The 12,099-nt window shown below is 35.0% G+C and overlaps 1 protein-coding gene across 1 annotated transcript; it reads right to left on the bottom strand.

Moving 5' to 3' along the window:
• Window positions 1-3,473: 3,473 nt before the first annotated feature.
• LOC134264690 (uncharacterized) lies at window positions 3,474-7,663 on the bottom strand. Its single transcript, XM_062746956.1, has 3 exons — window positions 7,013-7,663; window positions 6,763-6,910; window positions 3,474-3,661 (listed from the first exon to the last, which is right to left on the bottom strand). The coding sequence occupies exons 1-3, from the start codon at window positions 7,661-7,663 to the stop codon at window positions 3,474-3,476; spliced, it is 987 nt and encodes a 328-aa protein (XP_062602940.1).
• Window positions 7,664-12,099: the final 4,436 nt, after the last annotated feature.

Here is a 12,099-nt window from a genome sequence, read left to right as displayed (position 1 = left end):
TTAGGCACTTACCGCGACACAGGCGACGATTTAAAGATCCAAGGTAATGTGCCTTTTGCATGGAATGTCAATTAATAAACGTAATTTTTTTTTCGTGAACTTCGGATATTCTTTGAATAAACTGGGTTACTTTGAGCACAATCTAAATAAAATTAGATCTTTGATCCGCTCCAGTTTGATTGTGTAGCGATCAAACTGGAGCGGATCAAAGATCTAATTTTAATTACATTAGTTTGAGCGCACAATTTTCCACTATAATAAGAAAGACAAGAAAACATTGATGTAACCATCAATTGTCGCCCGGGAAATACATAAAGTAAACAATGAAAATGAGTCTTGATCACCAAACCGCTTCGGTATTTGTAAAAATTTTAGGCATGCGTCTAACTGATGGAGACGATTGTCGCGAATATTTTGAAAACTTAAAGTCGGATAAAAATCAAACAAAAACGATATCATTTTTAACTTGTTCAATTCCTCAAGTAAATGTTGGCTGCATAAAATTTAAATTGAAGTTAGACACATGCATCACCTATATTTAAAAATGTATTAATTTTCAATTTTAGAATATAAAACACGAACTGTGCAGAGTACGTTTTTATGCGAGAAGTAAAATTCGATGTTCTAAAAAAAGGGACCTGTCGTTTTTTCATAGTAAATGATATGCAACTTTATACATAAAATATGAAAAACATATATATTTTTACAGTTTCACTTAATGGAAGTAAATATATTATGTATCTCGTAATTTATAAACGGAAAAAACATTCTGATTAACAATCTTTTCAATGTTTAGAAAACCTTTAATTCTAAATAACTACTCCCACCCCAATCCCCATACACCAACACTTAAACTTATATGTATAGAGCAGCCCGGTCCTCCGGGCTGCAATAACTCGTACTTTTCACACTTATAGAACTGGACAAGCTGGAGGAAAACTTGAGGGGGGCTTGAGGGGGCTTAACCCTCCCCCACACTTTTTTTGCAAATATATACATAATATAGGCATTGAAAATTGGGGTTTACTTTTTTTTGTAGGATTAGCCCCCCCCCTTCCACTATCAATTTGCTTCCGACGCCTATGCCAGGTGTCAATTATGATCTGAACAATTCAGAATTCACACTACCCCAGGATGTTTCCACATAAGTTTCAACTTTTCTTATATAGCGGTTCTTGAGAAAATTTTTAAAGATTTTCTTATACTAGTCTTTATTTTCAATATAAAACTTTGATCACCAATTGTGCCCCCCCCCCTACCCAAAGTGTCATGATTTGAACAAACTTGAATCAACACTTATATTAAATCCCATTCATACGACAAAAAATTGCCTATATGTGTATATAAATCTCGTCTCATCTCACCTGTCCTCTTCGTGCCCGCTGGCACATAGAGCCCCATACACTGCCTCGATCTTTGGCTGCTGGCCTCGCTGTCGCCCAGCTTTTCCATCACAGTTGTAGCCTCTCTTGCTCCGTGGTCCTTCTCCAAATTGTTTTTGGCCGGCCTACCGTATATACTCGCCTATAAGTCGGATTTTTGGGAGTTAATTTCAGGTCCAAAACTCTATGTCCGACTTATAGGCGAGCTATAAAATGAATGGTATTTATATGAAGTCAGTCCCTCTGATTTTTAAGCTTATTAAATACAACCGACTTATAGGCGAGTATATACGGTACTCTTCTCTTTCCTTCTGGATGACATGTCAATGCGGTGGTACATATCCTGGTGTTATCCATCCTCAGTACGTGGTTAATCTAATTCCACTTCCTGAGAGTTGTTATCTCACTTGCTCTAGCTGTCTTTGTTCTACGATGGAGGTCTTCATTTGACACTTTCTCAGGCCATCTTACTCGCAGAATCTTTCTAAGGCATCTGAAGGATGTCAATTTTCCTTTTGTCCCTCTCCGTTGTTTTCCATGTTTCCCTTCCGTACATTGGAACTGACAGGACCTAGCTGTTAAATAACTTTACTTTTGTTTTGATGGAAAAGTTTGATGAGATCCAGATTTTTCAAAATTGAGACTTTTGCTTTTCCCAGTCTGTTGGTACACTGTAACGTCCTCGTCAGCTCCTCCCTTTGTCGTTATCACACCTCCAAGGTTAGTAATGTTTCTATATCCTCCAAGACTTGCCAATCAATCTTGACTGCCTCTTTTATATATGTTAATGTTGAGCTCATCACTTCGGTTTTCTCTATGTTTCTTCTGATGCCAGCTTGTCTAGCAATTTCATTGAGTCTTTGTGACTTTTGCTGGATGTCTTGAAATTTTGATGAGAGTCAGGCAAGATCATCTGCTAAGTCTAGATCTTCGAGTTTTGTACTGAAATTCTACCTTATTCCTGTTAATTCTCTTTCTATAGTTCTTTTCATTACGTAATCTATAACCAACAGAAATAGGAATCCAGACATTGTGCACCCCTGCTTCTCTCCTGTTGTTACCAGGAACCAGTCCGTTTCTTCCCCTATCATCTAGGACTGCATATTGAAATGATTCATATAGGAGTTTAATCATTCTGACCAGTTTGTCTGGGATGCCATAAAACTTCATGATAGACCAAAGGCTCTCTCTGCGAATGGAATCAAATGCCTTTTCAAAGTGAACATAATTTACAAACAAAGTTGAGTACATTGTTCTGTGATATTACGGAGTGTAAATAGTTGTTCTGTTGTACTCCTCCCTCTTCTGAAACCAGCTTGTTCCTCATCGCACAGCTGTTTTCCACTCTATCTTGGATTCTTTGTATAACTATTCCGAAGGATAATTTGCTTGGTACAGACAAAAGTGTTAAACCTCTACAATTATCACATATTGATCTATCACCTTTCTTTGGGATCTTTACTATCAGGCCTTTACTCCAAACCGATGATATAGTTTTTTGTTTCCAGATTGTTGAAAATTGTTTTTCTAAATATCTTGCTGTTGTCTCTGTGTCTGCCTTTAAAATTTCAGCTGTTATCCCATCTACTCATCCAGGTTTTCATTCTTCAGTTTCTTCATAGCCTTGACAATTTCCTCTTTCCGTATGGGACTTGTATCCAACTCATTTAATACTTGTTCTTCGCTTTCAACCTTTAATGGATGTTCGGGTTGTGAGCGGTTTAAAATTTCTTGAAAGTGATTTTTCCACCTTTTCTTTCTTTCATCTTGACTGCTCAGAATCTTGCCTTCTTTATCCTTTATTGCCGTTGCCATACCTTTCTACTCATTACTTAGCACTCTAGTTATCTCGTAAACTGTTTCATGTGCCCATTACTTGCTGCTCTTTCTTCTTCTGTAACCATGTCTTCTGTCCACTTTTTCCCGCTATTCCTATTACTTCTCTGTCTTTGATTGAATATTTATTTCTCAAGCTTCTTTTCAACCTTTCTGATCTGTTGTTGGTAAGTTGGAGTTTTAGCTGCTTCCTCTCTTCTACCACCTTCTAATAGTCCCTTGCTTATCCATGGATTTTGTCCCTTTTCTTTTACTCTAAGTCTGCTGTTTTTCGCTGTAACCTTTTTTCATATTTTCCAAGATATCACCAACATTTCCTAATCTTGCTAGTACTTGGAATATATTTTTCAGCTTCAATAAGAATGCTCTCCTTTTCTCTAGCTGTTGTAGTTCTGTAACATTATACTTCTTTCTGCGTATGTCTGCATTTGATTTTGTTTCTTCTATGGATGTCAACGAATAGTCGACTATTCTACTATCAGTCGAATGGACCGACGATCGAATAACGAAACGACATTCAAATATTTAAAAAATGCAAAGCGTCATTCCTCAAACCATTATAGTATCCGTCCCCGGACGAATATGAGCCTAAATTTGAATTTCCACAGAAAAAGGTTAATTTTTTACCTCCCCTTTTTGCGGAGGGGGTATATGACTAACCTTTTAATGTTTTTTAAAGAATTTAGTAGAAAAAATATGATATACTGATTGATACCACAGAGCCAAACTTAAAGACTTTTCTGCCAAAGATTCGTATGGAAATTTTCAATGAAATGATGAAGGAAAATATCTTAAAATTTCATTTTGTTTCAAAATGTTTCGCCTGCCCTTTAAGACTGTAGAAGAGCAATTGACGTAAAGAAAAAAGTGATCATTGCCATCTGATGGTTAGTGTCTTCAGCGAAATATACAACTTGAAATCTTTCTGGTGTAAAAAATCTACAATGTATGATAGAAATTCTACAATGTATGATAGAAATTCTACAATGTATGATTGTTGGTAGACGGGAAAAAAGGAAAAGAAAGTACGTCATACGAAATCAAAATCTTTGTAACCTCAACAGATCTATCAGTAGTTTGCATCAATTTTAAATCTGAGAAAGATTGAAAAAATGAGCAAGAGCTAAAATGTGGTGGGACAATTCATGGAATGCATAATCCTATCATGGCCTCAGAGCTTTCCCATGGACAGCACTGGAACAGAAAGACTTCTACTTATGAATTCTGCAAGGTATTTGCGACTATGTACAACTATATTTATCTTTCTAGGCATAAACTTAAGTTTGCAGGGAATGGGCATGATACCCATGTTTTTGAACTACTGAAAATTTATCTCGTAGGGAATAATGGTTTCGTGTTTCCAGAGTGGAGAAGGTCATTTGGGGAAAGTTTTAAGCTCGGCTACGCAGTGCTTCCTTTGAAGACTTGGCTTTTGAAGCAACCGTCAATAGATTTGCCCTTTAAAATAGAAAACCTCAACTCACTTTCAATTATCGTTAAAGCAGAGAAAGGATCACGATTTGAATCCGTGTTTTTAGAACTTTGATATATAGCCGCACCAACCAGTATTTTTACACTCCATGCAATTCATATGACAGTAAAACGTTTAAAATGGAGATTTTAAATGAGAAATACGAAATACACAAGTAAATTTGATGTGTGTTCCTACGACATAATTCACTTGCAGGAACTAATAATTTGCAAAAACGTGTATGCAAAAATGCAAAAGTTAATTTGCACCTAATCCTGATCAGGTGCAAATTTACTCAACTTTGCATAATTTGTAGGTGAGCAAATCAGTTCATACGACATAAATTGCACATTGTAAATTTACATATGTGTTAAATATACAGAGGTATATGCAGATCGTGTCGTATGAATGTGCTATAATTTAGGATATTTGCATATAAATATATTTACATCCTCTGAATATTTTTCCCCTTTACTTCTTATGAAGACCATTGCCATTAATCAGTGCATGAACAACACTAAGCAAGCCAAGTGTGTCGTTTTCTTGAACATAATTGACTGTTCCATCAGTTCCACATACAATGACATATTCATCTTAAATACAATAGAAAACAAATTTTATTTTACTTTGAATGATTTTAATACAGATTTAGATATAAACAATAAAAATTAATGCTTTCTTTGTTTGTTAGTTCGGGAATTAAAGTCGCAGAAAATTGCAGAGAAAAATTACATAACCCGCATAATTTATTTAAATGACAACTAATGGCTTTGGTTGAGAAGATTTTTAATTTTTTTTGGAGTTTGTTCCTAATATATAACACTTTAATACTCTTGAAGGTCATGATTTGAACAAACTTATATCTTCACTACCTCACAATGATTCCAAATAATTTTTATATTTTCAACACAGAGGTTCTTGAGAAGAATTGTTAAATGATGCTATTAATTTTTCATGAATTCATAATTATATCCAAATGGCAGTAGGCGTCGCCCTTAATTTGATAATGCCGAATCCCCTTTTCTCCAAAATACTTTGTGGGAAATTTGATTGACATTGGCCCAGTGGTTTTTGAGAAGAAGAAAATTAAAAAGTTAACGACGACAATGGACAAATTTTGATCAGAAAAGCTTTAAAATATGTAAGCTTTCGGCTCAGCTGAGTTAAAAATATATTCGACTTTACAAACTTATAGCTGACTTAAATCTATTGATATTACTTTTGAAATAGATTTAGGTAAAGGGTTTTTGAGTTATAAATATCATCATGTCATTAACCTGTAAAAATATTCAACAATCGTTTGAATAATACATTCAGATATTAATTGCGTGAGGAAAATAAAAATATTTTGATATTAACATTAAGTCTGAACATTGCTTAATATTAATTTTACTGTTTGGAGACCTTTTTAACTGCTAAATGCTTGGAAGTGATGACTATTTTATCAGCTTAAGAATTCTTAACAAAAGTAACAACAAGACAATTTGTTTCTGTTGAATTTCACCCATTGTTATTTTCACTTTCTTAGTCTTTCATACATTTGAAACTTGAATGGCAGATACATCTACTCTAAATTTCAAATTTCATTTCATCATGGAAATGAAAAAAAATAAGAATTCTGTGTATACTGTAAAAGGAACGTTTATTTATTTGCTATATTACATGAGCACAAACATTTTCTTTCTAACGGCATGTACAATGATATTTGAAAGCAGAGTTTTCAATTTAAAAGCATTACAGTTCTTCATCTCTCTGTACTTTGTATTTGTTATCTGTTCCCTTTGTGGAAAAAGTTATCAAAAAGTTATCATTGTCTTAGAGTGAATATAAGTATTATGAATAAAAATCATTGTCATGTTCTATGTAATAATGGTCATAGATTTCAATGCAGATATTTGATTTTCTTCACTTGATTCTTTGTATATTGAGCAACAAACAGATTGTCATTTGTATCTGTACACAGTCCACAGGGTTTACTCTGTCCACAGTCTATGTAACGGAGGAACTGTCCATCCTGATCTATGATGTGGACACAGTCATTGTTATAATCAGCTGTAAGGATGTGACTCTGACTGTCTGTGGTGATTCCTTGTGGACTGAATGGTTGGTACTTTGGAGCTGGAGTATGTCCATTGTACCTGAATCTCAGTTTCCTGGCCTGATTGACCACCACTACTGCTCTAGATCCATTGTCAGACACACAGATATCCAGGTTCTTGTTCTGAGTTATATATAATCTATATACATTAAAAGAATAGAGAGGTTTACCTTTATCATCAAACTGAATGGTTTGTTTCTCTGTGGAGCCAGAGTAATGGACAACTTTTGTTTGTTTGTAATCATCATTGTCCATGATAACCAGGAGGTCACCAGAGGAGGTACTACAGACATCTTGAGGTTTCCAGTTCTGTAGTCTGATCACCTCCTCTATCTTCTCATTCTTCACAAAGTTCACAGTTCTATCATCATAATCAGTATATAATAGATCTCCACTTTTTGTCACTGCTATGTCACATGGCATGTTCCCTGATTTGGTTTTGATTGACTTGAGTAGTGATCCCTGATTGATGCTAAAGAGTTTCATGGTACTGCCATCTCCACTTGACGTCCAGATTTCTTTGTCACTCAGACAGGCCACATGGTAAAGCTGTCCATACCCAGTTTTTATGGTGGTGACCATCTTTGGTTCATCAAGCAGCTGTTTGACTGTAGAGGATCCAGCTTCTGGTGATTTCTGTGTTGTCTTCATGCTGTAGCCATGTTTATCTGAAGTTAAAGAACTTGGTGATAAGGCTCCAAATAGTTTAATAAGTTCTTTTTGTTGAAATTTTCCTGGAATGAATTTGGGTAACAATGGTATTTTGTGTGGAAGATTTATGTATCTAGGTACAGACTTGACACTAAATAGTTCTGACAAGTCATTTGTGTCTAATGCACTTTCCATTGAATCGATTTTTTCCTTTATTTCAGACATTGTCTTTTTTATATCATCCAAATGTTTCTGTAGAGTTTGTAACTGTGTGTTTTTCATCTTCTCAACTTCAGCTTTAAGTTTCTTGACAAGTTTGTCAATTTCTCTGTGCCAGTCCTCTCCATGTTTTGTTATGGCTGTTGAAAGATCTCCATAATCCTTTTTTATCTGACTCATCCTGTTTTTTACACCAGAGGCAATTTCCTGGTAGGTTGGACAAATCTTTTGATTTAATTCATTTCTTTCCTTTCTAAACATGTCTTTTTTTTCATCCACAACTTGCAAAACTTTAGATAATTTATGACCTAAATGAAGTTTAGATGCAAGGCAGCTGCTGCAAACAGGAATGTCACATTGTTTACAGTACATTTCACATCGTTTTTTGGCATGAGATGGGCATCTAGGGTAAATGGGAGTGGATTTTTTTCTGTCCTGAAATTTGACGACCTTATGATCTTCGGTTTCACCTATTGAGATGTGTTCTCCCACACAGGCCTTACACAGGTTGACAAGACATGTATCACAGTGCATCTGTACTACAGCGGTCTCACACAGGTCACATCGCATCACGTCCTGAGCACTGGTACGGGGGTCCATGGTAATTTGTAACTGAAGCATAAACAATTCAATATATTAAGAAATACACATTTATCAATGGATTTGAAGGCAACATGCATTTTCATGGACTCCAACATGCAGGAAAAACAAGCTTTGCAGATAAGCATGTCCATAGAAAAATCATATAACATTGTATGTGAGAAGGAAATTTTGTTTCCCTTAGTAAAAGATTGTAATACTGAATTTTTAAATTCTTTTAGAATCATACACTCAGAAAACTTTTAAATTCCTTACCAGACTTCAGTAATGGCGGCCGTCCTGTTGATCTATCTCCAAGTGCAGTCTCTATACACTCTGATCACGTGACACACCTGTGTTATCTACCTGTCAGGTGTTTATACTTCCTGGTCCAGATAACTTCAGCAATCGCTCTTTAAAATTCAGTTATATCTAATTTATAGTTCTAGGATTGTGTGTGTGTAAACAATAATTCTTACAGTTTTGGCTTGATTTTAATAGAATTTGGCACACAAGTAGACTACACTGAGATACATAAATGTTTCCCACTTTCACTGATAACATCTGAATGACAGATGATAAGGTGTACTACATATTTGACACAATAGGCTATAAAAATTAATGACATCTTGACTCATAAAGACACCGAAAGCAGGAAACAACAATTCTTAGAATTTGCTAATTTTAAGTCTTTTTTAATTAGAGTAAAATAAATTGCTCTAAATTGTAAAATTAAAAATGGTTCCCTAAACTTTTCATCAGGAAGGTGAAATATAAATGTGTCGGTGATTCTTGAAGTCTAAATATGAAGTTCTAAACATATTTTTTTTTTTGGGGGGGGGGGGGGGGGAGGAGGAGGAGGAGGTATTAAACTGCTCACTCACCTTACATCGCTGTCCATTGAGTCTCTTTTCCTGGATTTATGTTCTTATTCGTGCCACTCAAACGAACATAAATAATTTATAAAATAAGCACAAACACGTATATAAGGATTTGAAGCGCTCTGATAGTGCAGTTTACTTATTATACACAAATCTTTACAAATACAATTCTTCTCTAACATTGTCTTCCTTTCTACAAAACAAAACAAGATTTTTAAAACATAAAATCTTTTTAAAACAAAAGCAAGGGCGGGTGGGTGGGGATTCAGTTAACTGCACTGAAAGGAGCCTTCGAATGGCTTTAGAATATTCTGTGCTAACAGCGGTCATTAAAACCCGTGCAATGAATTTAAATGTCACCTGACAAGGTGACCAGCATTACAGCCAATAGATTACAGATATAAATAAACACGAACACGTGTTATTTGCAACATTGATAAATACATTTATCAGTCCAGTCCAATACGAAAAATCGTAATATTACAGAATATCGTAATATTATTCTTATATTACTATTTTTCGTAATATAGTTAAATTACGAAAACTCGTAATATAGCATGTTGTGAGAGACTATATTACGAGTTTTCGTAATGTAAGACAAAGAAACTGAATGATGTTAAGGAAAGTATGACGTCAGAAATACATTATGCCCCAATGGTACTAGTATCACATGGTCATTTTGGTCAGTGACGTCTATCGAAAAGTATGAAAATGCAAGAAGAAATTAACAATAGTAATTTGTGAGTGAAAATTTTGTATTATTATTCTTATATAAGAATTTTCCCAGGGATGGGAACAATTTTCCATAAAACTTCAATGTATCCTAAAACTTGTCATAGTGTTCTATAATCCCCGTTCCCTATATTTTTCCCGACCCTAAAAATCAGACCCTCATCTCCAACAACTAGATGTTACGGGATATAACTTGTACAACTTCCACTAGGCTCTGACTCTGCATGCACTTGGATCAAATGCATCAAAACAAAGAAAATGCATGCATATTCATGATGATTTGATGAAACCAGAGATGTATAATCTCTCATGAAACATAACAAAGAGGTTGTATCAGAAAAAAGGGAAGTAACTCTTAGAAGAGTTAGAAATTGCTTATATTACGAATTTTAGTAATATTACGATTTTTCGTATTGGACTGGACTGTTTATGTTCTTATTCGTTCCACTCAAACGAACATAAATAATTTATAAAATAAACACAAACACGTATCTTAGGATGTGAAGCGCTCTGATAGTGCAGTTTACTTATTTCGAAAGACAAAGAAGAGTCGAAAGAGAATGACTTGTATAATTATGTGAATTTCATATACCTAAGTTTTTGGTTACAGATAATTTATCATGAATGTTTTCTTTCACATAGCCATCTTTAGCTCTCTCTGACCTCCACCGCTCATGCTTTTTTAAACAACCTGTCACTTATACCAGCCGCTGCAGCGGAAGTTGCCCCGCCTGACCGTAAGCTATGAAGACCAAATTTACTCTTTTTATCAAACCCTATTTTTTCAAAAGCATCTAAGACGATTTCTCGTGCTCTAGTATAAGACAAAGGGCGATTATCTCTTCTAACTTTATATGCACTTGTATTTTTACAAAATGACAAAGATCTGAATAAATATTCTGATGAATCAACTTCAGCACCCAACAAGTTTATATATTCTTCTAACATATGTACAGGACAAGTGTCACCATGAGTTCTAGCAATACACACCTCCTGCCCTTCTTTGTAAACATCCATTTTACTTTTCACAATATTAATTTTCATGCACACGTCATCAAATGATATATCATTAAGTCTAATATTTGCGAGCTCCGAGAATCTGAGGAACCCTGCAAAACCTAACAAACACAAACATAAAGTACGCATATTATATAAATTGTTTGATTTGTATCTCTGAACCAATAACTTCAAATGATCTGGTGTAATTGGTTCCTTTTTTACAACTGGCTTGGAAGTCTCTCTTATTGCACCCTCCTTTGTTAATTTCACTAAAACGGATTCACATGGATCTTTTAGCCCTACTAGCTGATGTGCCCAACTAATAGAGTGTGTAGCCAATTGAATTTTACTTGATGATTTGTAATCTTTAGCGATTGAAATTATATATAGAGCCACGTGTTCATCCGCTGCGGGTAATGCAGAAATAGGTGCTAGGGCAGAAAAGCGCCACACCATCTGCAGAAAGCATTGAATGCGTACCTGTATTGACTTGATGTGCTCGATGCTCTGGATTTTAGGCAGTAGGAGGGTAAAAAGTCCCTAAGTTGTTGTAATCGCTGATCCTCAATCCTCGCACTTTCAGACCACCGTCCCGTTTTAAATATATCTGAAAATTGTATAAAACGGAATACAAAGATTAAATTGACGTTATTAATACAAATTTGTCTTATGGTGTATCAGGACCCTCAATCAACTGCAATACACCGACTTAACAGATGTATCAGGACCATAAATCATCTGCAATACACCTGACCAATATAATCATCTCATCCCCATCTCATCTGCAATACACCTCAAAACGTATCTACATGTATATTTACATTCTGAACTCAACATGTTCAACATGAGTATATAAACAGACTTTATATAACGTTCTATATTAGAATCTTGCATCCAACTTCACTGCCATTATCCCAGAAGTAAAATTTTTTTATCTAAACAAACATGCTTTGTTATCACCCTGAATAAGGATGTCTGTACAATCATTAAATAGTAAAGCATCTTTAACGTACCATCTATACGCCATATCTTTATAAAAGATAAATGGCCAAAAAACAGCGGAGGGCCAGTTTGGAACAATTAAGACCCCGAAATCCTTATATGCTATTAGATGTTTAATAGCCCGAACTACTAAGTGAATAGGGGGCACTAACCAATTGTTTTCGTGTTCCCAGTTTTGAATAAAACAGTCAATAGCTTCTGAGCCAGGATTCCAAAATTTTGAATTACACCGTCCCAACTTACAATTGT

Source organism: Saccostrea cucullata, unplaced genomic scaffold (genome assembly GCF_032062105.1).
Source record: "Saccostrea cucullata isolate Sc308-1 unplaced genomic scaffold, CSIRO_AGI_Scuc_v1 ctg2492, whole genome shotgun sequence".
Lineage (NCBI taxonomy): Eukaryota > Metazoa > Mollusca > Bivalvia > Ostreida > Ostreidae > Saccostrea > Saccostrea cuccullata.
Note: the sequence above shows the minus strand (reverse complement) of the source record. Positions and strands in the feature narration are given on the sequence as shown.